The following is a 24,412-nucleotide window of genomic DNA, read 5'->3' on the forward strand; positions in this document are numbered from 1 at the left end:
TCAAAGCCCCTCCATCACGCATATCTTATAACGTCTATGATGTGCGTGCGTGCGATGCATTATTTTGTTCAGATTTTTATTTTGAGTCTACTGTACCCGCTGGCCGTCCGCCAAGGCCAAAGAGTCTCGTAGATGCGCGCCACCCGTGCTCGGCACTGTTCAAATGTCCTTGTGTAACACACGATGTCATAACCCCGTAGGAGGGAATCATGACACAATTAAGAATCATTCTTTTTTTTTTTTAATTGATTTGTATTTATTGATTTTTTTTTATTATTGTCAATCGCCTACAGCGGTGATCGTCAAGATGTGCAAAATCCTCCAGAGTGCTACGCCAACAGTCACCGAATTAAATGTTCAAACTGTACATAATGTTACCGTGGCTTAAAGTGTTCCTTAATCCGGTGGAGTACATTTGTTAGGTACCGTTCGGTTGTATTTAACTTTGAAGTACAATACATTTGCATTTAATCTTCCAGAAGTGTTTGTTTTCAAGCATGTATTCAGGTACTACGGTATTTTTTTATTGAACTTACGTGCCGGTACAATTGCATGGAATATATTTTTCCCATATTTATTTTTGATTGTACATCCAGTGAATGTGTCTTCTAATTATCCTAACGATATTATCTCACGCTAATGCGACAACGATGATGCTTCTACTTCTGGTTAACAGCAGGGGGCAGCGGTGCTCATCTCGACCTGTGTCATTTTCGAAATCGGGCTGTTTAATCCTAATTACGATTCATCGTGGTTATTTCGTTTCCACGATTGTATAACAGGTCAAAATGCTCAAACGTGACATGCATTGGCCATTACAGTTAATTGTTTGATTTTTTTGTATGTCTTAAAGGAGATATACTGTTGCATTTTTCGTCCAGTTTCAAACAGTTCCCAGGTGTCTGAATAAAATGTCTGCGACATCCTTCAGTCAACATGAAGCAAGGACCGAGAATTATTAGAACGCGATACATCAGTTTTTTTCTTGTCTTGCTTAATTAGCCTGTTTTTTTTAGGAGGCTGCCAGGTCTCATCCTACCTGTTTAACAACCAAAAAGTTACCATTTTATAATTCGTTTTGGCCAATTATAAATAAAATCGATTAATAATAGTGCTTAGAATATGAGCCTCTCCCAAATATTTAAGATGTCACCTGATGGTAAAACGTAAAAAAAAAAAAAAAAAAGGAAGCCAAGTTTTTTTTGTTTTTTGTTTTAAAAGAAATACACAGCTGAAATATTTGTGGATACTGGATTCACTGTATTTTGTGTTTTTGAATGCATCACATTGCATTCATTTGACATGCTAGTCGGGGCGTGACATCCGTGCGGTGGGCGGTGAGCGAGTGTTTCCGCACGATGGTTTTTCTGACGATGCTGTACGCTTGAAAGTGGCTCTGGATCTTAGCCGTGTCATGCCATAGGTGGACGAACTCGGTATCGGGGCGGTTATTATGCTAATTAGTGTGACACAACAAGGAAGTGGGGAAGGGCAGATAGTAACCTCCGAGCACCCAACTATTTGTATACAAGTATTAAAAAGTCAAATACATCATACGTTACCACATCACTCTTGTATGGCAGTTGAAAAAAACACTTCTTTGTGTGCATTTTTGACAGTCAAAAAGGATGAAAATTAGATGTATGAGCATTATTGACAGTATTGAACTTATATTGACACTTGTGTGCCTGTTACAAAATGCTCACACGATGATATCCACAAGTAATATTGACAGTGGTTAGGTTCTTTTTATGCTTTTTACTTTTACAATTAAAATTGCTTAAAAATGAGACGCCACAGTAATATTGACAATATTTGACTTCTTTTTCGACTTTTTGATGGTTAAATTTGCTAAAAATGAAATGTAAAAATGGTAACCCCAATTCCAATGAAGTCGGGACGTTGTGTTAAACATGAATAAAAACAGAATAGAATGATTTGCAAATCATGTTCAACCTATATTTAATTGAATACACTACTAAGACAATATATTTAATGTTCAAACTGATCAGCTTTATTGTTTTTAGCAAATAATCATTAACTCATTCACAAGCAAAGATGGGGCGAGGTTCAGGTGCCTGAGAAAATAGTCGAACAGTTGAAGGACAATGTTCCTCAACGTACAATTGCAAGGAATTTAGGGATTTCATCATCTACAATCCATAATATCATCGAAAGGTTCCGAGAATCTGGAGAAATCACTGCATGTCAGCGGCAAGGCCGAAAACCAACATTGAATGCCCGTGACCTTCGACCCCTCAGGCGGCACTGCATCAAAAACCGACATCAATGTGTAAAGGATATCACCACGTGGGCTCAGGAACACTTCAGAAAACCAATGTCAGTAAATACAGTTCGCCGCGACATCCGTAAGTGCAACTTGAAACTCTACTATGCAAAGCAAAAGCCATTTATCAAAAACACCAAGAAACAGCTCATCTAAGATGGACTGATGCAAAGTGGAAAAGTGTTCTGCGGTCCGACGAGTCCACATTTCAAATTGTTTTTGGAAATGGTGGACGTCGTGGCCTCCGGGCCAAAGAGGAAAAGAACCATCCGGATTGTTATGGACGCAAACTTCAAAAGGCAGCATCTGTGATGGTATGGGGCTGTGTTAGTGCCAACGGCATGGGTAACTTACACATCTGTGAAGGCACCATTAATGCTGAACAGTACATACAGGTTTTGGAGAAACATATGCTGCCATCCAAGCAACATCTTTTTCATGGACGCCCCTGCTTATTTCAGCAAGACAATGCCAAACCGCATTCTGCACGTACGAGACTGGCCTGCCTGCAGTCCAGACCTGTTTCCCATTGAAAATGTGTGGCGCATTATGAAGCGTAAAATACGACAACGGAGACCCCGGACTGTTGAACGGCTGTAGCTGTACATCGAGCAAGAATGGGAACGAATTCCACCGACAAAGCTTCAACAATCAGTGTCCTCAGTTCCCAAACGTTTATTGAATATTGTTAAAAGAAAAGGTGACACAGTGGTAAACATGACCCTGTCCCAGCTTTTTTGGAACGTGTTGATTATGATTATTTGGTAAAAACAATAAAGTTTATCAGTTTGAACATGAAATATCTTGTCTTTGTAGTGTATTCAATTAAATATAGGTTGAACATGATTTGCAAATCATTGTATTCTGTTTTTATTCATGTTTAGCACAACGTCCCAACTTCATTGGAATTGGGGTTGTAATATAAAAAGTATTACATTTATATTTCCACTAGTCTTGACTTGAAAGTTCTCCAAAAAATTATAAACATGAGCAACGTTGACCATGGTTAACTTCTTTTTCATTTGTACAACAGTTAAACAGTAATTGGTGTGTGTTCAACTTTTTATTTTTATTTTTTTCTCAATTTTGCCTGTATGGTTAATAAAGGCTTTAAGATGGCCACAGTTTGACCCAGGTACATATTATTTTAACTTCCATTATTTCCTACGGTGGGGGGGAAACAAAAAACGAGTGTATATTTTGTTCTAAAGCATCAAAGGCAGAAGGTAACTCGGCCCAAATCCCACACTTTGTCTCTCGTCTCGAACTTGCGCCAAGAAAAATGGCTTCGGCCGGGTGCTCTTTAGTCGTTTGATCTCATTTGAGTACAAGTGCAGCGATTCCAGATGTGATTGCGACCGCCACAAAGTCAAGTCTGGACATTTGCCGCCCCCTCTTTTCTCTTGCCTTTTATTGAGTCTCCAGCATGAAGCATTGGAGAAGAAGTCCTTTAAGTGCTCCACGACGCAAGCGCTTGATCCGATTTCGTCGGAGTAGTGCGTCTGTTACAGGCCCCGTTGATTTATAGCCTTCGTCGCAAAGTGGCCCTGCAGCGGAGGTCATGGCGGCCACCCGTTTTTTTTTTTTCTTCCCCCTGAGACGTTCAAAAAGCCGTGCCTGTAACAAAAAAAGAAGTCTTACTCGTCTTGAAGAGACGAAGGGCTTGTTAACCCCGCCTGCGGGAGGCAAACGCCACCTTCGTCATTTACCTTGATTACGGTCGGGCGAGTGTCTGCGCTGATTGTTTAAACGTGACGGATATTGTCATCCTTTCGCCATCGGCGCGGAAAACGTCTCCGATCTCGTAGAGAAGGCCGTCCGTCTTGCTTTGCGAGGCGTTCAGCTGACACTTATTGCCCTACATTGAACATTCGGAACATTTGCCATGCTGCTTGTGTTACCGTCGGCTCCGATGTAGGCCTTGTGCCTCGGATCGTTTTTGACAGCTTTAGCGATGCGCGAACGCAGAATCCAGTTAAATAAATGTGGATAAATGTTTAAAGTTTTACTTGGACGTGCCTACTAAGTTTCACGTTGCAAAGTGCAAATGACTGACACTGTGGAGCTGACCTATTAGTTAGGTGTTGTACACAGTATCATCAAAACATGACTTCATGCTCTGCCCACACAAAAGTCGAGTCAAGTGTTTCACAATTCAGCATCACTAGTGTCCAGTATATACATGGTTCAAATTTGGTAGCAATCGGGAAAAAACATCTCTTGGATGACTTGGAAATAGGCCAAAATGATCCTAAAATGGCAGATTGGAACCAAAATGGCAGACTTCCTGTGTCTTTTCAGGCATAGCTTCTTGAGACTTTTTTTGTGGGTCTACTCATGATAGACATTCCGACCAACTTTCATTTTGCTAAGTGAAACCAGCTCCGGGGGCTGAATTTTCAAAAGTCCACCTTCTTGTTTTATGGTGAGCTGTAAAACTTCACAGCTATGCTCCGTTCACACGTGTCGGCCAAATTTGAAAATTCTTGCAATTTAGCATTATTCCATCTGTCTAGTATACGTGTTTCAAATTTTGTAGGAATCGGACCAAATCTCGAGGAAGAGTTATTCCTGAATCACCTCCATGAAGTGTCCCACGTTCACGTTCGTCAGCGTTGCATAGGGAATGAAATTACATATTTCCCTAAATGTATTTTTTAATAAGCAACATGACAATAAAGCAATTAAACGACTTTGAAACCACTCAATGACATTTGAAAGCTTGACATACAGTGAAGATTCATGGAGTAAACCTTTAGAACTGTGTTTATTGGTAAGCTATCGAGCAAAAAGTAACCGTGTAATTAGTTTAAAATTCAAACTAAAAATAAAACCATGAAAAATTGTGTCTATAAAACAAACGCATAGCTTTGCCTTCAAGTTCATTTAGCCTAATGCTAACAAACAATCCATAAACGACATAGACGGGCTAACAAATAGCATGGTTGTCGTGTTATAACCCTCTAAGCAACGAATATTGGAACAACAACAAACAGTGGAGCAACACATGTAGACAAATAATAGAACCATACTCACAGGCATATATTCTTTATCCTCTGCGAAGAATGACAATTTTTACTTGGAACTGGACTTAGTTGTGACATCTCCATATACAGTATATCCGTATGTCTGTATTATACCACCCCAATTTAGCCAAGGCGCGCTCACCAGACAGAGCAGCAAAATGTCCATTGAATTCAAGCAATGAAAATGTCAAAAACAGTTTCAGTCTTTACATTTGATTGAATATTCTCGTTACTGTATGTTTTTCTGAAGTACAATATTATCGAGTAGTATTTTTCTTCTCAAAAAGCATAATAAAATCTTTTGTTGTTTTTTTGGGGGGGGGGAGGTTGGAACAGTGGCATTCCCAGGATTTGAGTTACAAGCGTGGTAACGGAGCAAATGAAAGTCATATGTCAAGGCAGGACTTTATGTAATAGCTTTGTGTGTGACTGAACAGGCCCCGGTTTCACACCGAGGAAGTCCATTTGTGAGTAAATGACTGATAAGTGGTCGCCCCGCAATGTTGTCTACGCCACTGATTTCAAACATTAAAATCAACACCTTTCAAATAGAATCGAGGCTCTGAATACACCCTGTGTTCCTCTCGCACCCTCGCAGCAAATTCAACATTGCGTGTGATGGCAATCTGCCCCCCGGGGGACGCACACCAGCCGCCCCTCACAGGCGTGATAGATTGCTAGCGGCTAATCAAGCGGTCTCGCCCGCGTAAAAACGAACGTGGCGTAAAGTCGATGGCCGTGTCGTCGGCGGCGGCGGCGGCGGCGGCGTGACCTTTTATACGAGTTTGATATGGCAGACAAACAGCGGTGGCAAAGGCGACAAGGTCAAACACCGCTTGACAAACGGGTCGGCCGCAGCGCGGCGCCCGTGTCGTATTTACTCGGCATAATTGCGTACCCGCTAATCCGCTACTGTTAACACGCGGCTAGCGTGAGCGGTTTACACTTTCAACAGTATTTCTTTATTCTTTTGGTCCTGATGGATAACTACGATAGGAAAACAAGCTGTGGTGCATTTAGGATTATGCGGAGGGTAAACAAACTCCCAATATTCCCAATACTAGGTGCACAACATGACATTTGGTCGGCATGCCTATCATGAGCTGCCAACTGACAACCCCCCGTCGACAAATAATATCTTGACGAAAAACTCTATCCGCAGCCGTTTTAAGGTCATTTTGAACATTTCCAGGTGTCCTTCAAAGACTACCAAATTTGATCCCCCAACACTAGACAGATGGACAACATAAAATTGCAAAACATTTTTGTTTGGTTTTCGATTCAAGATTGTGGAACACTGGTATTTTCGTAATTGTAGACATGTCTATAAGTGCAAACCACAAAAATGTTTCAAGAAAGCATGCCTGAAAAGACACAGGGAGTCTGCCAGCTGGGTTTAAAGCAGCCATTTTAAAGTCATGTTGACCGTTGCCAGTCTTCCAAGTCCTTCATAAAACAAACTCCTGAGAAGTCCTTCTATTATTTCGTCTCTCATTTGTTGTACTCGGGCAGTTCCCAACCATGCCTTTGCACCCCCCCACCCCCCTCCCGCTCCCGTCGAAAACATTTAATGTGGAATAATATGAACCCCTGACAAAAGCAATACATCAGTGGACGATGAAGAAGATTGAATTCATTCAATTCAAAGTTAGATCAAAAGCAATAGAATGCCACATGTAGGCACAATGGCTGCCGTTTGCCCAACAAATCTCTCAAAGTCTCAAATCAAACAACACGGTTCGTTTATAATCAATGAGAAGCTGTCAGGATTAAGCCCGAGACTATTAGGCTTCTAAATTACAGCGTCGTGATACACGTCAACGCGTTTTCATTGGAGCGCGGAAAGTTGCGTCGCCAAGGCAACGTCCGCTGCATGCTCGTGTGCGCCGCGTGATTGTGTTGGATTGACGTATTGTATGAAAGTGCGGGCAGCCGCCGTTAAAAACGACACGCACAATTGTCTGCGGTGAAGTGGACATTTCCGCGATTAGCCGCAGGACGACGCGGGACGCTAAGCGGCGGACCAACATTTATGGCTATGCTGGACTTTCTGGGTCAAGAGCGAGTGTAGCAAAAATGGGAGGGGGAACATACGCTGTGTGTATTGAGCTCTCTGTGCTTGGTTCCGGCACCATTGTGTGATTACAAGTCATCTCTGTTTTTTGGGGGGAAAGATTTTTCCCAAGTTCAAAAATCCCAGCATACACCCAAAAGCTCCACTTGAAGACACATTTTCCAAAACAAACAACTCCCTTTACTGTAAGGCCATTACAGGAGAAAGTTACTTCAATCGAACAAAAGGAGGGAAAGGAAGCATGTGTTTGAAGTCACTTCTTCGTAGAAATTTGGCAAAGTGCAAAACCTGGAATTCACCTAAGATGGCTTCTTCAAAACAAAATGGCCGACTTCCTGTTCAATTTGGCCCACGCGTCCTTGAGACTTTTTCATGTGTCCTGTTACGATATCCGTGTACGCGCAATTTCACATTAACTGCCGAAACTCTTGTCGGGGATTCATGTTTTTTTTTTTAAATGTATTCATTTATTTCTTTTCCCAGGGAGAGCTAAAGTGAGTTTCGGAGGATCGTGTCCCTCGTGTTCATTTTTACTCGCACTTGTAAAAATGGATGAGTTTTTGAGCGTGTTGCTAACCACAAAAAAGGCGATTCATTCGAATAAAGAGGGCCTTTAAACCGCTTGGTACTCTGGCTGTAAACAAATCAAATCAAAATAAATAACAGTTTGTTGGTGTGAACATAGCCTTAAATAACCGTAAATATCCTGATGTCAGGACTCTTGTCTGGCTCAAAGCTGCATCAGATCCTGTAGTTTTCAGCGTAGACCTGCCATGCGTCTCCAGTCTGCTCTTTTGTGGTCTCCGGACAGCTCAGTGGGGAGCGAGGCGTCGTCTTTAACGCTTGTCCGCCGCGCTGCCGTCGTGCTCTTGTGATGGGAACACGAGGAGGGAACCAGCGCGTTCACTCCGAGGTTGAGGCGCCAAAGCACACCGAAAAAGCCGGCGTCGACGTCGCTAAATTTTCAGATTGATGTTTCTTTAATAAGGCCCGCAGTCTCTTGGTATGCCGACGGCGGTCCGCGGCGGTGACCTACATTCTTCCTAAAACGCTGACGAGCGGTGAATAAAATCCTCCGGTTACTTGATGTATTTAAATTTTTGCGGGGTGCCTCAAGATAAAACAAAGCCGATGTAATATTCTATATCAAGTTGGAGGAAAAAAATCCTAACAAATGATTTTTTTATTTACGCGCATCTGTGACGACTGTTGCACGGCCATTGCAGCATTCGCCCCCTCCGCCCCCCTGTAGTTCTCTCCCCTTGTCTGCCGCCATTGTGCTTGAGGCGGCTTCCACCTCACCACAACCACACTTTGCCGCCGCACGCCCTGCCATTTTGCGGTGATGTGCTATCGAATCGTACCCGGCGTCGGCACTTTGCGAGCGTCCCCTCGCATGACAACGCGTCCGCCGGCAGGCTTGCCGCCAAAATTTGTTGTGTTTTTAATAAGGAACTATAGAACTGTATTGTATAAACACAATAAAACAGAGATGTATATAGCTCAACATAGCATGTATAGAAATATACTGGTCTACTAAAATGTCATTACTGTATGTACTGTAGTATTCCTGTGCTGGATGTGTGTCGAAGTTGCGTGGCATAGTGAGCAAAGCCGTCGAAAAACAAAGTGCGGACAGCCCTTAAACTCACCGCTCTGCTCTGCACTGGTTAAATCCATGTCACATGGTTTATGGGCGCCATGTACAGTATTCCCGGCACTGCCTTGCATTAGCCCCGGACAGTTTTTTGGCAATTTTGGGCCAAATGGTTGCTTGTGTGGCTGTAGGCCGTTCCACTCATCCCAGACGAGCCGAGTAGATGTTGCCCGTTTCCCGAAAATGCCAAAAAGAGAACACCTGTGGGAGGAAAACCCTATATTAATCAAATATCAATTCAAATCTCGGATAATGAATTTGATGAATCATTTATTTATTTTGTCTCCAAAAAAAAAATAAAAAAATGTAAACATTGGGACCTGCCCATGGAAGCCTCACCCCCTTCTGACAGTATCGGTTTCTGTGGAAACTATCCCTTAAATATGGTGAATTTTGTAAATAGTCAATTGCGCTGGATTGCATTGGATAGTGACGTTATGTCAAGCTGCGTGACAATATGGCACCCGCCCGTGTCACTGTCCACATTTTGATTTTCTTTGGCTTTCGTCAGCAGCTGGAGCAGGCAAGTCTGCGTGTGAGCGTCTGGGTGTGAGCTGTGGCCTACACCAGCTCCTTGTGTGTCTTCTCATTTTGTATTTGTGTGTTTGACTGATTGTACCGTTCGATAAATGCATTAGCGACTTTCTTCGCCCACGTGCAAGTTGCATTGCAGTAGCTTTAGTTGCTCGTTTTTTATTTTTTTGTGTTTTTTTGTGTTTTTTTTTTTTTTTTTGTGCTTCACTCGAGCGGCTGTGTATCTGGAGCTTGCTTGTAACTGAAATGTTTGGCTCACAACACAAAGCAAAAGCTGAAGATGAATCGTTAAGATGGTCCTTGTTGGTAAATGAAACGGCAGTCACATTATTCATAAGTGAATAACAAACTGGCTGGCAAAAATTGCAAGTCGAGAGTGGCTCAATAGTGAAAAGAGCAACTTTTTACTGCCGGAATATTTATCAAAATACATTTTTCCCCCTGACAGTTGTCCACGCGGTGCAATTATACTTTAAAAATGAATATGGCTGCGCTAGCATTTTATTTTATTTTTTTTAAAAGATTGCTTGAATGAAATACAAGTCATTGTGCACCGGCAAGGGGTTATTTGTGGAATTTGTAAACATTCCCCCTCGGCTTATTATGGGGCCCTTGCATGGGCTTGGATTAAAAAAAAAAAAAAGAATAAAATAAAAAATGCATGCAATCCAACTCGTTAGGATGAGATTTGTTGCGGTGCGAGCGTATTTGTGTTCAGCATGTGTCGTGTGTCCAAGATTCGCATCCCCAGCGAATCCTCGGTGCGGCGGTGAAACAAGATCTTTAACAGCAGGATTTCATCATCTTCCCGCCCGGACTAAGATCATTGGTCACTGGGGGGGCGGGGGGGGGGGGGGGGGGGGGGGGGGGGGGAAGAGCAGGCAGCTGCAATTGAATTGCTTTGTAAATGCAGTCAACTTTTATTGTTCCTCCCGCCTCCTTCTCACACTTTCTTTTTTCCCATCGTTGCTTTTCTGTCGCTGTTGTTTTAAGATTATACTAATCCCCCCCCTAAACAAAATAATGGCGACATGTGTAACTGAGCCCAACTCAGCTGATAGGCTTCAACATAAAGATAGACATTAAACACAAAAACATTTCAGGATTTTCTTGCTTGCAGTGAGCAGGGTTTATTCATCTTTTTTATTTTATTTCCCCCCCCCCCCCCCCCCAAGGTTGCATTCAAGCACTTTCTGGGTCATTACAACAACAACAAAAAAGATTAATTGAGTGTGATCTTAAATGCAAAAAAAGTCTAAAAAAAATAAATAAAAATGTGCTAGCAATGCGCAGTCTTCCAACTACAGTATATTTCCAACTCCAACTTGTCCTCACACATGCGGTGTGGTATATAATGTACTTTTGTACATTTTTATGTTGAGATATAGGTGCTTAATTTAATTCACACCGGTCTTTAAAATATTGATTTGCGCAGAAACCCTATTAGAAAATTGCTGAAACACATGGTGGCCTAACGACTGTACATGTGGAAGAATTGGATGCAGTGTGAGAACAGAAGAGTCAAATGGATTTAGGTGTTGAGCCACCGCCGAGAAGAAGACAATCTGGGACTGACCGCGTCCAAAATTCACAAAGTTTAAGACAATGTGCGAAAAGGCAAACACTTCGATGGCGCCAAAAATATTCCAAAAAACAGGCAGGATGTTTGTTAGTTTGCAGGCTACTTCCTGGTTCATGGGTCATGCCTTAATGTTAAACTGAAAGTTTTATTGACCGTACTATTGACAGTTCCGTTGACAGTTCTATTGACTGTTCCTCTGAGGTTCCATTGAAAGTACCATCGATGCCTTATCTATGTCTGTCTAAGGTTCCTGACATTGACAGTTCCACTGAGAATTCCATTGCTAGATTTGTTGAAAAATATATTGACTGTTAAACTGATGCTTCCACTGAAGCTTCTGGTCAAAATGAATAATAATACAAAAAAAAAAAAAAAAAATCCAAATAAAATCAATAGCATCTGCACCTTTACCCAAATCCTAAAAAAAATCTTGACATCCTCTTTGGCCCATGCACCACCCCTCTACACAGTTGGTGGAAGTCGGTTTTGTATTTTATCATTTACTTTAACATCCATTCCCTGCTAGTTACCTTTTTATGATGTGAGACAAAAAAAACTGCATCCTCTCCCTTTTATTTTTTAAGTAGTATAAGTGAGCCTTAAGAATCGATGCAAACGGATTCAGGCGTTCAGCCACCACCGAGGAGAACACAACCTGTTTGTGACGACGTCCAGAATTCACACTGTCCAGGCAATGTGCTACAGTCAAACTCCCAAAATAAACTACAAAAAAAAAACAAAAAAACAGGCAGCTGATGGAATGCTGCCCTGACTCCCTCCTCCCAATATACCCTTAGCACCGACAGCCAGGCGAGAGCACCTCGACAAGATGAATTATGCAAACCTGTCAGAGGCGAGCATTGTCGGAGGCTCCGCAGACACCACCACCGCCGGGCCCCTCTGGCGACGTCCCCTCATCACCCTTCCGTGGCCCCGTTGTCACCGTGGCGGTCCAGGCCACTCTGGCTGACAATTGGACGCTCTCTGGGAGCCACACCGGAGAGCTTTATTAGCATTATTTACAGAGGTCACCGACGGGGAGATGTTGGCTGATGCGGGAAATATAATTACGGTATCGGGGTGGCAGAAATTGCTTACGTGGGGGAAGAGTTGCCCTTTCAGCATTTTGGAGCGACAGTGGCTTCATCTGTTTTGCAAAAAATGCTTATGTGTGTCGATGTCAGGGGTACGCACTCTTCAGGAGTATTTTTTTTTTTATTCACGCTGCGGCCTCCGGGATGCAGTTCAATTTTGTGTCAAAGACAGTGTTAGATTATCTTTAGGATTAAAGCATGGAAGCTGTGTTAGGTTGTAATACTAGCAACCATTACTATCATTGTACAGGTCTTGTGTTTTCTTTTGCATTATTGGCTTTGTGCTAGCTTGCGGTAGCGACCGTTAGTACCATCGTACATATGTTGTCTTAACATTGTTGGTGTGGTGTTATCTTATCTTAAGCATTATTTTACAGACACGGTGTTATCTTGGAGTACTAGCTATCATGCATATCATGAGACAGGTGTTGTGTTAGCTTACCTTTAGGATTATTGGTGTTCTGTTAGTTTATCTTAAGCATTATTGTATGGACATCATGTTAGCTTGGAGTACTAGCTGTCATGCATATCACGATACTGGTGTTGTGTTAACGTATGTTAGATATTATATCTTCGTCATCACTTTAAACATCACTTGAGCAATATTTTATGACGCTTGAGCGACTATCGTCATACTTTGTACTATCAGAGGTTGCAAATGTATAGAGCAAGGCATTCACAGACTTTCTGAATGGAATATTATGAACCATTTTCTAACAACACCTAGGATCAGGGCCAATGCGTTCAAGATAAAAGATGTAAACCGGATGGAAAGATTTTTGCAAGATGCTTGCTGAACGATTTCCGGTGCACGGAAATCCCTTGTGTATGATTGCTGTTTTCTTAATACAAAATTGAACTTGTTTCTTGTCCTCATCATTAACCACCTCCATGAGCGTATCAACAAAACACCCGGAAAATTACACTTCTTTTTTCTTTCTATTGTCTGAATAGTGTGTTGGCTTTGAGTACTAGCTACTGTTAATATCAATTATATAAGTGTTGTGCTAGCCTATGTTTTGCATTATTGGTAATAGTTTGTAGCAATAACTAACATTAATATTATTTATATGTGGTCTTATCTTTAGCATTATTAGTGTTGTGTTCGCTTATTGCTGTAGCGACTGTTAGTATCATCGGGCAGGTGATATACGGTATTAGCTTATCTTTAACATTATTGTGTTAGCTTGGAGCACTAGCTATCATCAGTATCATTGTACAGGTGTTGCGTAGGCTTATCTTTGGCCTTATTGGTGTTGAGTTATCTTATCTTTTGCAAATTTGTATGTAAATCTCACTCCTCAAATCCTCAAAAGAGGGTACTTGCTGCTCACTTAGCCACCTGGTTCGAGGCGCAGGTGGGGCAGGACAGCGCAAAATGACATACCCACTGTCGACGTGGTAGAGAAGAGTCGGCGATGACAATGGGGTTGCACACCATACCCACTATTATTTAGCACAAACATGCCCCATTGTTCAAGTGGCTGAGCTGGATTGAAGATCCTGTGAGACCAGTTTCGACTCGTATTTCATTGAAAAGCCAGAACACAACGCTAAGGAAAATTACGTGAGTTACATTAGCTTATCTTTAGCTTTATTGTTGTTAGTTTGTAGCAGTTGCTACCGTTAATATCATCTACTAAAATGCAGTAATTATTGGTTTTGCGTTAGCTTGTTGCTGTACTGACCGTTAGTATCATTGCACAGGTGTGGTGTTAGCATATTCTTAGCCATATTGGTGTTGGGTTAGCTTATCTTGAGCATTATTGTTTGGATGCTGTGTTAGCTCGGAGTACTAGCTACCATTAATATCATTGTCCAGGTGCTGTGTTATATTATCTTCAATATTATTTTATGGCGGTTGTGTTCGCATGAAGTTGTAACTCCCATTTTTATCATTGTACTGGTGCCGTTCGTACGTAGCATTAGCCACCCTTAACAATCTGTTTCTTAGACATTTTGAAAGGTTTTGTGTCCAGGGCTTCTGCAGCTGAACCACAAAGTGGCCCCAAAGGGCCAATTGACTCGGACACGTCAGCCCTTAAACATACTTTAGTACACACTACGGTGGGGGACTGGGCGTTTGGGGGGAGGCCTCGTCTGGCATGGGAGTCATCGGGAAGTGTGTGCGGTGTTCCATAGATCACCGAGTGTCTCTTTCCCCGACACTGTGACACTAATTTCGGCCGCTGATCCGCGGAGGCTTCACGGGTGGCTGCCTGTCCCGATTCAAGCGCACGATCAAAGGCAAGACGTGAGAGGAGGAGGGCGGGGAAGTTGGGTGGCGGTTGGTAAGGGGGTGTAGGAGTGTCACCAGAAGACTGAAAAATAGAACAAAGATTTTACTAACGAATTCATGATCCGACTTTCAAAAATCTTCAAACGTAATCAGACGGCATCGGCACATCCATTTCTACTCTGCCTCTTAAAATATTTGTGTTGATCCTCAGCACGGAAATATGAGAGGAAGGTTTTACTTTTTTTTTTTTTTAATAATCAACCAAGAGCCGTTGTCTTTTTATCCTTTTGCGTAAGTAAGGACCACTAACTGGAATCCTTTGCAGCATTAAAGCTGCAATAAGACACTTTGTTTTATTGCAGGCTTCCCCGTTATGCGTACGAGGTATGGACCCTCTCATGGTGCGGGTCAAATTTTTATTTACATGGTATATTAAATATATCAGCCCAGTGAAACAATATGTAACCACCCAGTTGTATTCCGGACTGGAATTTTAAAAGTCTTAAAAATGTAAAAAATAAAAATTATAATAAAAAAGAAATAAATAAACAACCTTGGGATCAGTTCTACTGGCCTATTTTTTGTCATTCTTACCATTTATGTTTTAAATTATGTTTGAATTTGTAAATGCCTCCCCACACATATGGACTTAAACCGATTAATGTGCCATTATAAAACAAAAATGACGGTTAGAATGAATGTTATAAAAAATATTTAAAACAAATTTAAAAAAATAGTTAAACAGTTTTTTCCCCAACGCCACAAGTAAAACATAAAAAAAGAAATTAATGAAAAAAACTAATTTTAAACAGGCAAAAAAATTAAAATAAATACAATTAACTAGTTAAGCGGATTTTAAAAAAATCAATCAATTTCCTTGGTGAAAAATATTTCAAAATGAACCTGAAGCATGAAGCAAGTGGCGTGACATCACAGCGAAACAACTGCGTTTTCATCTTCTAATGTCGCCATAGCAACAACAGCAACGCTCCATCTCCTTATTCCAACTGGCTGTCGCATCAAAAAGACTACGAAACTCTTCTTTTAAGGTCAAACCAGTGCATATTGTCTTTGTTAGGGGCCTACGGGTGGACGCATAATCGTCTTCTCCCGAGAGTTTCCGTGACCTTTTCGCAGCGAAGCCAAACTAGCGGGTAACATTCCCGTGCGGCTCGTACGTGTGAAGCAAAGCATGCTGGTAGTGCGTGTACAGTACACGCCTGGTCACTCAAGGGCTTCTCACGGATTATAGGACAATCTAACTGCACTCAAGTGGGTGTAGCGTCAGGACGGAGCGTTATACAATCGAGAATAAGACGGGGATGGTGTTCATTTGGGCTGCGGCTCATACCACCGTGTATTTTCCGCCAGTCTCCCAGGGGCCTAGGTCGTCATCAGAGTGGTCCGAGCTGCCGCGGTGTCTTTGGGAAGCGCCCATGCTTGAAGTGAAACCAAGTAGAGCTCATTCGGGGGGCAAAGCGGGAGTCCATAGCCTGCTCTCATAGCGCAGCCAAGGGAGAAATGAAAGTGTGTGTGTGTGTGTGTGTGAGAAGATGGTAATAAAACAGTCCTGACACACTCGGGCTCCGAATTCCACCCAAGGATTTTTTTCCTTTTTAACTCATAGATTAGTCATATTCTCATTCCCTTCAGTCCACTTCTTGCGCAGAGCGAGTGCTCTTTTGAGCTGGGTTTTGCAAGAGTTAAATATTTTTTTTACTTCTTTTTTTTTTTTTTTTTATGCCAACCGGGTGTACCCAACATAATTAGTAAATAATAAGCTCAAACAAATATGAAGTTGGGCCAACATTTTTTGGAAGAATGAGTTTGATATTTTTTTTAGGACTATAACTTAGTAAGAGAAGTTGTATTTTTTTTTATTAAAACTAAATTGAGCAAAATTTTAAAGAGCACTCAAAGATTGAATTTCATTTCAAAATTGAAATCATTTCAATAATAATATGTTTGTTTTCTACTAAGTACGGTTCCAGCACATTTGCAATGTAAAACTATTGAGCTGGTTAGAAATGTTTTCCAGTGCTGCTATTGTTTTGTCACATTTATCTTTATCTGCAGGGAGATTTTTATCTTTTGAAACCAATTTGAAAAAAAAAAAACATTCTAGTTATTAGTTAATTATGCTGCCTTCTTTTGTTAGAAATTGTACTAAATTCTAAATGTGCTCGCTAGGTGTGTTGGAAGGTCTTTTGCTACATTTTTAAAAAATTGTTTTTTTTGAAACAGCGATCAATACAATTTTTGTAAGAGATTTAACGAATAACATGTGCACGGCGCACTAAAAACGCCTTATTTTCAACAAAAAAAACGACATACATTTGCATTCGTAAAATAATTAGAGTGGAAGAGGGATTTTTTTTTACCACTAATACAGTGCATTTTATGTTTAAAAAAACCAGCAACACTATTAAAGTGGTTTTCTTGACGAAAAAAATATCTTACTAATTTTCTTCCACATTTTTTTCTAAACAAAATACAAATCCAATTTTTGTAAGACATTTCATGAAAAACACATGTCGTAATGTCGTACTAAAACACTATATATATATATATATATATATATATATATTATTTTTTTAAATTAAACGTAGAATAGCAATAGTAAAACAAAGTGGTTAGTAAAACTAATTTTGGGAGGTTATTCATTTTAATAATTACATTGCATTGTTTTTTTGTTTTTTTTAAAGAAATCCCACTAAATTCTAAATGTGTACCGCGAACATTTTACGTGTTTGGACTCTTTTCTTAACTGATTTTGCTTTAATGTAGCATTAACTTTTCCCCCCCATTTCTTAGGTGTTGACTAAAATACAGTCTTTTTTTCTTTTTGAATTTCATCTAATTGTATTATTTTTGCTTTCTTAGTTTGATGAGGCAGTATCAGGTGATGTGAAAAAATGATTTGTTTCTTTTAAGATTTAATATTTTTTGGATCCTACTTAATATAAATGTGTCTTTTTTCTCTATTACTATTGTAGGTGATGTAAAAAAATGTGAAGTTGAATATAATAATAATATCAATGGCTTCATCAGATTTGGTGACATAGAAACTTGAGGAAATAAAATAGAACTAGAATTAAGTACGAGATGGAAGAAAAAATGCAGGCACACTGCATTTAAATACAATGTGCTCCCCCCGAAAATAGATCATTTGAAATATAAATATCAAAGTAACTACATGTTTTTGGCAAAATTACTTAATCAGGGGTAATGTTAAAAAAACAAAGATTGATGAGAATTTTGTCAAAATAATCAAATGGATATGATCTTAAAACAGACACTGATTTAATCTCGCCTGAATTTTCTCCACAGAGAAGAAAGAAAGTCATATACTGTACAGAGACATCACATATTTCTTGTTGAAATGTGTTTTCATTGTTTTTGAAATGTGTGTTTAAAACGGTTTCAATGTGATTGCAGTGTGTGAGATGTGTATTTTAAGGCTTCAAAAATGTCTTTTTATTTGGTCTCTCTATTGTGGATTTTTTGGAACGTAACTCCACTGTTAGTTTTTCATGGATAATTTGATGGAGATTTGGGTATGCTATTATAAAACGATTATGATTACGATTATCCGGTGCTATATTTTTTTCCAGATTTGCCTTAGCAAAATGTAGATACAGTGACTTGACTTACAAATATAATAATTCTTGATGAGAACAAGCTTGTAACTCAGGATTGTCAATAGTATATCAGTTTTCCTAATTGCAATGAATTGAAATGCCATTAATCCGTTCGAGCTCCACAAAAGCCCAAAAACATTTTTAATAAAGAAAAATAGCATTGTATTGTATAACGTAATCAAATCATGATAAATGAGAATGGAAAGAAAGAAATTGGTTTTATGAAGTGTCATTGGTGCGCGTACTGAAGTATTTGTGTGTTGGGTGTGTGTCTGTAAGGGGCGTGGCCTAGCGAATGACATCAGGAGAGTTGGGTTGGCGGGTGTATTTGTGTGTGAGGGTAAGGGTGTGAGGTGTGGTCGACAGCAGCTCCTTGCCAGTGTTCTCCTTCTGTAATTGTGTGTCTGACTGTTCGTCACGAGTCGACCGTGGCTCTCCTTGCCCACCTGCGAGGGCGTTACAGTACCTCAGTAGCTCCATTTTTGTTCTTTTTTTTCAGTTTGCCCGAGCGGCAGCATGTCTGAAGCTGGCTCGTGAGAAAAAATTAACAGCCAACTGTCAATCAAACAGCATGCCTACACATCGCGACATGTAACGAAAATATACCCGCTTAAGCCTCCGGTGGCTGAAATGTATCCCACCATATCATTCCGGGGCTTTTCCAAGGTGCGACGAGGCGCTCTAAAGCAGCTATGCCGTTGTGAAATCCCGGTCCACACACTGGCTGTCAAGTCAGACTTTGGAAAAAATAAAAAATCCTGCCTTCTCGCACTTATGTCTTTCTCTGCGTAATGTGCGTGCACTCACAGCCAACAATGAGGCGTTCTAAAATGGTCACACTAGCGCGAAGCCCCTGTTCACACGCTAGCTGTTAAGTCAGACTGGGAAAAGAAAATCCTGCCTCCTGTCTCATGTCTTTCGCAGCGTAACGTACGTGCACTCACAGCCAACAACGAGACGCTCTAAAGTGGCCAAACTAGAGCGAAGCCCCTGCTTACACAATGGCTGTTAAGGGAGACTTTAGAAGAAAAGAACCCCCCACCCCCCTTGTCCCCTTTATACTGACCAGAACAATCACTGCACATGAAGTTTGACCATTTGGAATGAGGTTTGGATGTCATGCGAGGTTTCAAGGATCGGATGATTAAAGGCAGATAAGTCGTACACCGACTAATTACTTCCTGTCTTTCTCCCCCATGTATAGGTGGATTTGAATGGACTGAGGAGGCGGGGCTAAGCGTGGAACATCAGAAGGACAAAAAAAAAAAAAAAAAAAAAAAGGCCAAAAAGCGGGGTGACGGTGAAGGCATGCGGGCAGCATGGAACGGGTGAGGGAGCAGCGGCCGTTCTGCTCGCTCTCCAGGAGCCAGCGAGAGCACCGCGAGCGAGACGGAGAACCCGAACGCAAGTGCCGCTACGTCTCGGAGCGCGAGGACGCCGCCCGCAACTCCGCCGCGCCGTCCTGTCGCGTGCCCACGCAGAAGTCGTACAGCTCCAGCGAGACGCTCGAAGCCTTCGAGCATGACCCGGCGCGAATGCTCTTCGGGGGCAGGGTCAAGGAGATGGCGCGCCAGGAGAGTGCCGCTGAGTACAGCCGGCCAGGTCAGAAGCACGCCTTGTCCGTGAGCCTTTAACGTGCTTGAAACCCGAACTTGAAACCCTCGACCTGACTAAAAACCCTACTTTGAAACCCTAACCCTGACTTGAAACCCCAACTTAAAACCATAACTTTACCTTCAAACCCTACTTTGTAACCCTTACCCCGTCTAGCGTAACTTAAAAAAAACCTAACCTTGCCTTGAAACCCTAGCCCTGTTTTGAAACCCCGTTTTGAAATCCTCTTAAAGCCTTCCTTTGAAACCCTAACCCAGGACTTAAAACCCTACTTCAACCCTAACCCTTTCTTGAAACCCTACTTTCAACACCGATCCCTGTGTTGAAACCCTACTTTGAAAGAGTAATTGGCTTGAAACCCAAACCCACGCTTGAAACCCTAACCTTGACTTGAAACCATCATCTTGCATTGAAAGTGAAGCCCGTTTTCAAACCGTCAGTGTCTTAAACCCCAACTTTGAAACCCTAACCCAGTCTTGAAACCCTACTTTAAAATAGTGATTCTGTCCTGAAACCTTAACCCAGGCTTGAAACCTTAACCCTTCTTAAAACCCTAGTTTTGAAACCCCAATTCTAACTTGAAACACTGACCCTAATATTTAAACCCCAACAGTGGAAACCTTGGCTCAGTCTTCAAAACCTACTTTGAAACAATAATTCTAACTTGAAACCCTAACCCAGGCTTGAAACCCGGACTTGAGACGCTAACCTCGCCTTTAACTTCAATATTAGAACTGCCAAACTGTCCCCAGAGAATAAAAACAGGAATTCTGCCATTTTGGTTCAAAGCGGCCATTTTAGGGTCCTTTCCGTCGAATGTTACATTTTGACGTACCCTTAAGGGCTCCCCCTGTAGGCACGTTGACAGATCATTGAGTTGACGCGACGTGCTTCTCCCGACAAGCAAACGTGGCAGTCGTGAGCTGGGAGGCAGCAGCTGAAGAAAAACTAAGAAGAAGAAAAAGAGCTTTCATTTCAACAAAACTGAGAGAAAGAAAGAAATAGCTGGCTAATTATAGTTTTGTATTGTCACACTTTCCTAACCTCGTGAAGTGACTGGGGGGGGAGGGAAGTGTTTACAAGTTTACAGGCTGCCAGCCTAATTCCTGTAATTAAAAAAGGTTTAAACGGTTGATTTTATTTTGTAGCTTTTTTCCTGCTCACAAGCTTGCAATTAGAAAGAAAGCAATGTAATATCCCGCTACATATCCCACTGCTAAATGACCCTTTTATGATGTGTAGTGGCCAAATTATTTTCCTCCCCCCCAACATCTCCAGCTGCCGCCGACTATATGTCATCTCACAGCAAATGCCAGATTTCAGATATCTTCATCCTCTGCGTAGCACGCACGAGCTTCATAAATGTACAACGGTGACATTTCCATATGCTCGGTCTGATCTCAGAAGCTTTCGTGTCCCCAGCGGCTGAGCTCGAAAGAGCTCCGTTCACCGCTTACGCCGACGACGCTGTATGATGTATACGTGAAATTATGATTACGATAAAAAAATGTTAGCGTTTTCAAAGAAAATGCCCAGAACTTTGATATTTGCGGTCACTTCTACAGTATGTCACATTTTTGATGCCTGAAAAATAAAGTTTAAAAAAATGCAACCGAAGCAGAAATAATGGAAAATAATTTATTTGTTTTTAAACTTGGTGAAGCAGCATCTTGCTCATTGCCGCAGTTTTATTCTTGTGCGCTCTGTTCCAAGTTATTGGAGACAAGCGTATGTTTATGAACAATTAATTGTACGTTTGTCATCATGTGCGACAACAGCTTGCATGTTGTTTGGAAGAAAAATATTAATAATGCAAACAATTAAACATTAAAAAAAAATACAACAAAAATAAAATTACCATTTTGGGGCATTATAGTATCGAATAGAATAGTAGAAATAAAAGTTCACAATTAAAATGAAATAACAGAAATAAGTTAAAATTAGCATTTTGAGCGATTTATCATGTTATGAAATAATATAGTTCAAAATTGAAAGAAATAGTAAACAAATTTAATCAAATTATTTTATGTAAAGAAATTCACTAAAAGTTTACAAATTAATTCAATCAAATCATAACCATTGAAACGGCTTTTCAAGGCATTATACATTGTATTATGAAACACAAAAATGAAATTTAATGAAATAACTAAAATAGTTTAAAATGGAAATTTGAGTGCTTTGTATTTTTAAATACAATACGGGCATTTTTGGGCATTATGTTATTGGATAAAATAAAAATAACAAACATAAAATAAAATAATACAAATAAATTAAAATGGGAATTTTTGGGCATTATTTTAGTAGATATAGACACGCATACAATAAAATAACACAAATAAATAGAATAAAATAATACACCTACATTCAATAAAATTATACTAATAAATTCAATAAGATTATATGAATAAATGAATGAAATAATCTAAATTAAAATCGGCATTACAAGGCATTATATTGTGTAATACAATAGTACAAATGAATTAAATCAAATGATCCTAATAAAGACAGTTGAAGAAGGAACATAAATTAAATACAATAATTTACATAAATTGAATGAAGTTAGGAAATGAATTTTGGGGCATTGCATTATCAAATACAATAACCCAATTAAAACAAACAAAATATGATAAGAAAAGAACAATAACAGCTAATTATATCAACTATCAATTATGCATAGTGACTGAAAAGAAGGAGAACATTTTGTTGATGTGCCTTCTAATGAAATTGAGTTGGTAATTAACCTTTTGATCTTAACATTTCTGATTTGAGGGGCAACGTATTCCAATTTGTTTTAACCTCTGCCGGGCGCGAAAAAAGCAAGCACTTTCATCAAGTCGTCAATGAAAATGCAGTTTTTTCCCCCCTCTGATGTCGACCGACGATCAGCCTTGATTTGCTGTAAGGTTTAAATATAAAACTGCAGCATGAACATTTTCAAAAGCATTCAACTTGGAGCTGCTTTACGAGCGCTTCCTAGGTTTTGTCAAGGTTTTGATTTAACGAGTCGCCCCCCCCCCCCCTCCCTCCTCTTCCTCCCTCGCCGTCCGCCATTTTCTCCCCCCTCACCTTCCGCCACATTAGCGTGCCCGTCTCCCGGTCGTTAGCCTTGTTTTTCACTCGCTTTGTTAACTTTTATCGCTTCCCTTCCGCAGGGCAGACGTTCTCGCTGAGGCAGCTCGGCATCTGCGAGCCTCGCCGAGGCCTGGCGCCGTGCCCCGAGAGGGGCCCGTCGCACCCCCTCGGCACCTACGCCCGGGGGCCCGCCTCCGCCTCGCAGGGGTGCGAACCCCAGTCCCCGGAACGTACCGTCGCCCTTTGGGGCAAGGGGGGCGGCAACTCGTGCCTCTCCAGCCGCTCCAACTCGGCGCTCACGCTCACCGACACGGAAATGGACAACAAGTCAGACAACGAGATGGGTGAGTCGGATCCTTATTGGTGAATGGCTAAACTTGCAGTGGGCGGGGCTTTGTGGCCGATCGGTGGGAAAAAAGCGACAATGCGAATGGCGGGAGACCGAGCGAACGAGGGTGACCTGACGACGGCGTCACCTGGTTGTTTTTCTACGCAGGAAGGAGAGGAGTTGGATAAAGTTCAGCCGGCGGCGAGCGTGTAATCAAAGATGGCTTTGAATTGCGGGGATTGTGGGAAACGGGGGGTGTAAAAGGGGGGGAGCGGGGGGGGGGGGGGGGTGCGAATTGTTGCGAGGTTGAGTGGGCGCGCACAAGGCAACTGCACTTGATGAGATGGTTTGAAGTGCAAATGTGATCACGCTGGAAACCTGAGACGCTGCACTGGGGCAAATTGAGGCCGCTGCTGATTTTTTACATTTTTTTTAAATTTGTTATTAATATTGGGCTTCTCTTGAAACTGCTTCACTTTGTTTGTCCTCACCATTCCTCCCACATTCCCAAAATGTGCATGCTAACCTCCATCCATCCATCCATCCATCCATCCATTTTCTTAGCCGCTTCTCCTCACTGGGGTCGCGGGCGTGCTGGAGCCTATCCCAGCTATCATCGGGCAGGAGGCGGGGTACACCCTGAACCGGTTGCCAGCTAATCGCAGGGCACATACAAACAAACAACCATCCGCACTCACATTCACACCTACGGGCAATTTAGAGTCTTCAATTAACCTAGCATGCATGTTTTCGGGATGTGGGAGGAAACCGGAGTGCCCGGAGAAAACCCACGCGGGCACGGGGAGAACACGCAAACTCCACACGGGCGGGGCCGGGGATTGAACCCCGGTCCTCAGAACTGTGAGGCAGATGTGCTAACCAGTCGCCCACCGTGCATGTGTAATAAGGAATATGTGTACACTATAATACTGCACTCACGTAATAACATAATTAGATAGAATGTAAAGAATTAAACAGTTAGTCCATCATAATTAATGAATTTGTGGCTCCTGCTATGTGCGAATTGCCCACCGGAGGCGGTATAATACAGTCATGCAGACACAAACGAAGACGAGTTTCACAACTACTGTAAATGGCTCAGTAAGCTGCAGTAATATTAGTCGTTTTTCGGAGAAGATAAATGATAAGTGAGTATAATGTTGTCCGTCTTCTTGTTGATGCACCGTTTAGCTCATCTATGGCGATTGTATTGTTTGTTAGCATGAAGCTAAGTGAACCTTGTCGAGGCAAAGATACGTGGTTG

At 41.4% G+C, this 24,412-nt stretch overlaps 1 protein-coding gene and 1 long non-coding RNA gene across 9 annotated transcripts in view; one reads left to right on the forward strand and one right to left on the reverse strand.

Annotated features, from left to right (window-relative positions):
* The window catches only part of si:dkey-237h12.3 (teneurin-3), a 191,470-nt gene that overhangs the window by 1,419 nt on the left and 165,639 nt on the right, over positions 1-24,412 (forward strand). For all 5 annotated transcript variants that reach the window (XM_061788654.1, XM_061788655.1, XM_061788656.1 and 2 more), the window contains exons 2-3: positions 19,339-19,736; positions 22,901-23,164. In XM_061788654.1, coding sequence (XP_061644638.1) covers positions 19,454-19,736; positions 22,901-23,164 — 547 coding nt within the window. In that variant the 5' untranslated portion in view covers positions 19,339-19,453. The remainder of the gene's footprint in view (positions 1-19,338; positions 19,737-22,900; positions 23,165-24,412) is intronic.
* LOC133485245 (uncharacterized) lies at positions 3,338-23,366 on the reverse strand. 4 transcript variants are annotated; one of them, XR_009790642.1, is made up of 8 exons: positions 22,815-23,366; positions 20,793-20,854; positions 20,584-20,696; positions 14,306-14,575; positions 12,005-12,144; positions 9,040-9,245; positions 3,997-4,145; positions 3,338-3,904 (listed from the first exon to the last, which is right to left on the reverse strand). It is a non-coding gene; the product is annotated as an uncharacterized LOC133485245 (long non-coding RNA). The 4 variants fall into 4 exon arrangements; XR_009790641.1 differs by having other exon boundaries at positions 12,005-14,575; XR_009790643.1 differs by lacking the exon at positions 20,793-20,854 and having other exon boundaries at positions 12,005-14,575.

The sequence above is a fragment of the Phyllopteryx taeniolatus genome, chromosome 10 (assembly GCF_024500385.1).
Source record: "Phyllopteryx taeniolatus isolate TA_2022b chromosome 10, UOR_Ptae_1.2, whole genome shotgun sequence".
Lineage (NCBI taxonomy): Eukaryota > Metazoa > Chordata > Actinopteri > Syngnathiformes > Syngnathidae > Phyllopteryx > Phyllopteryx taeniolatus.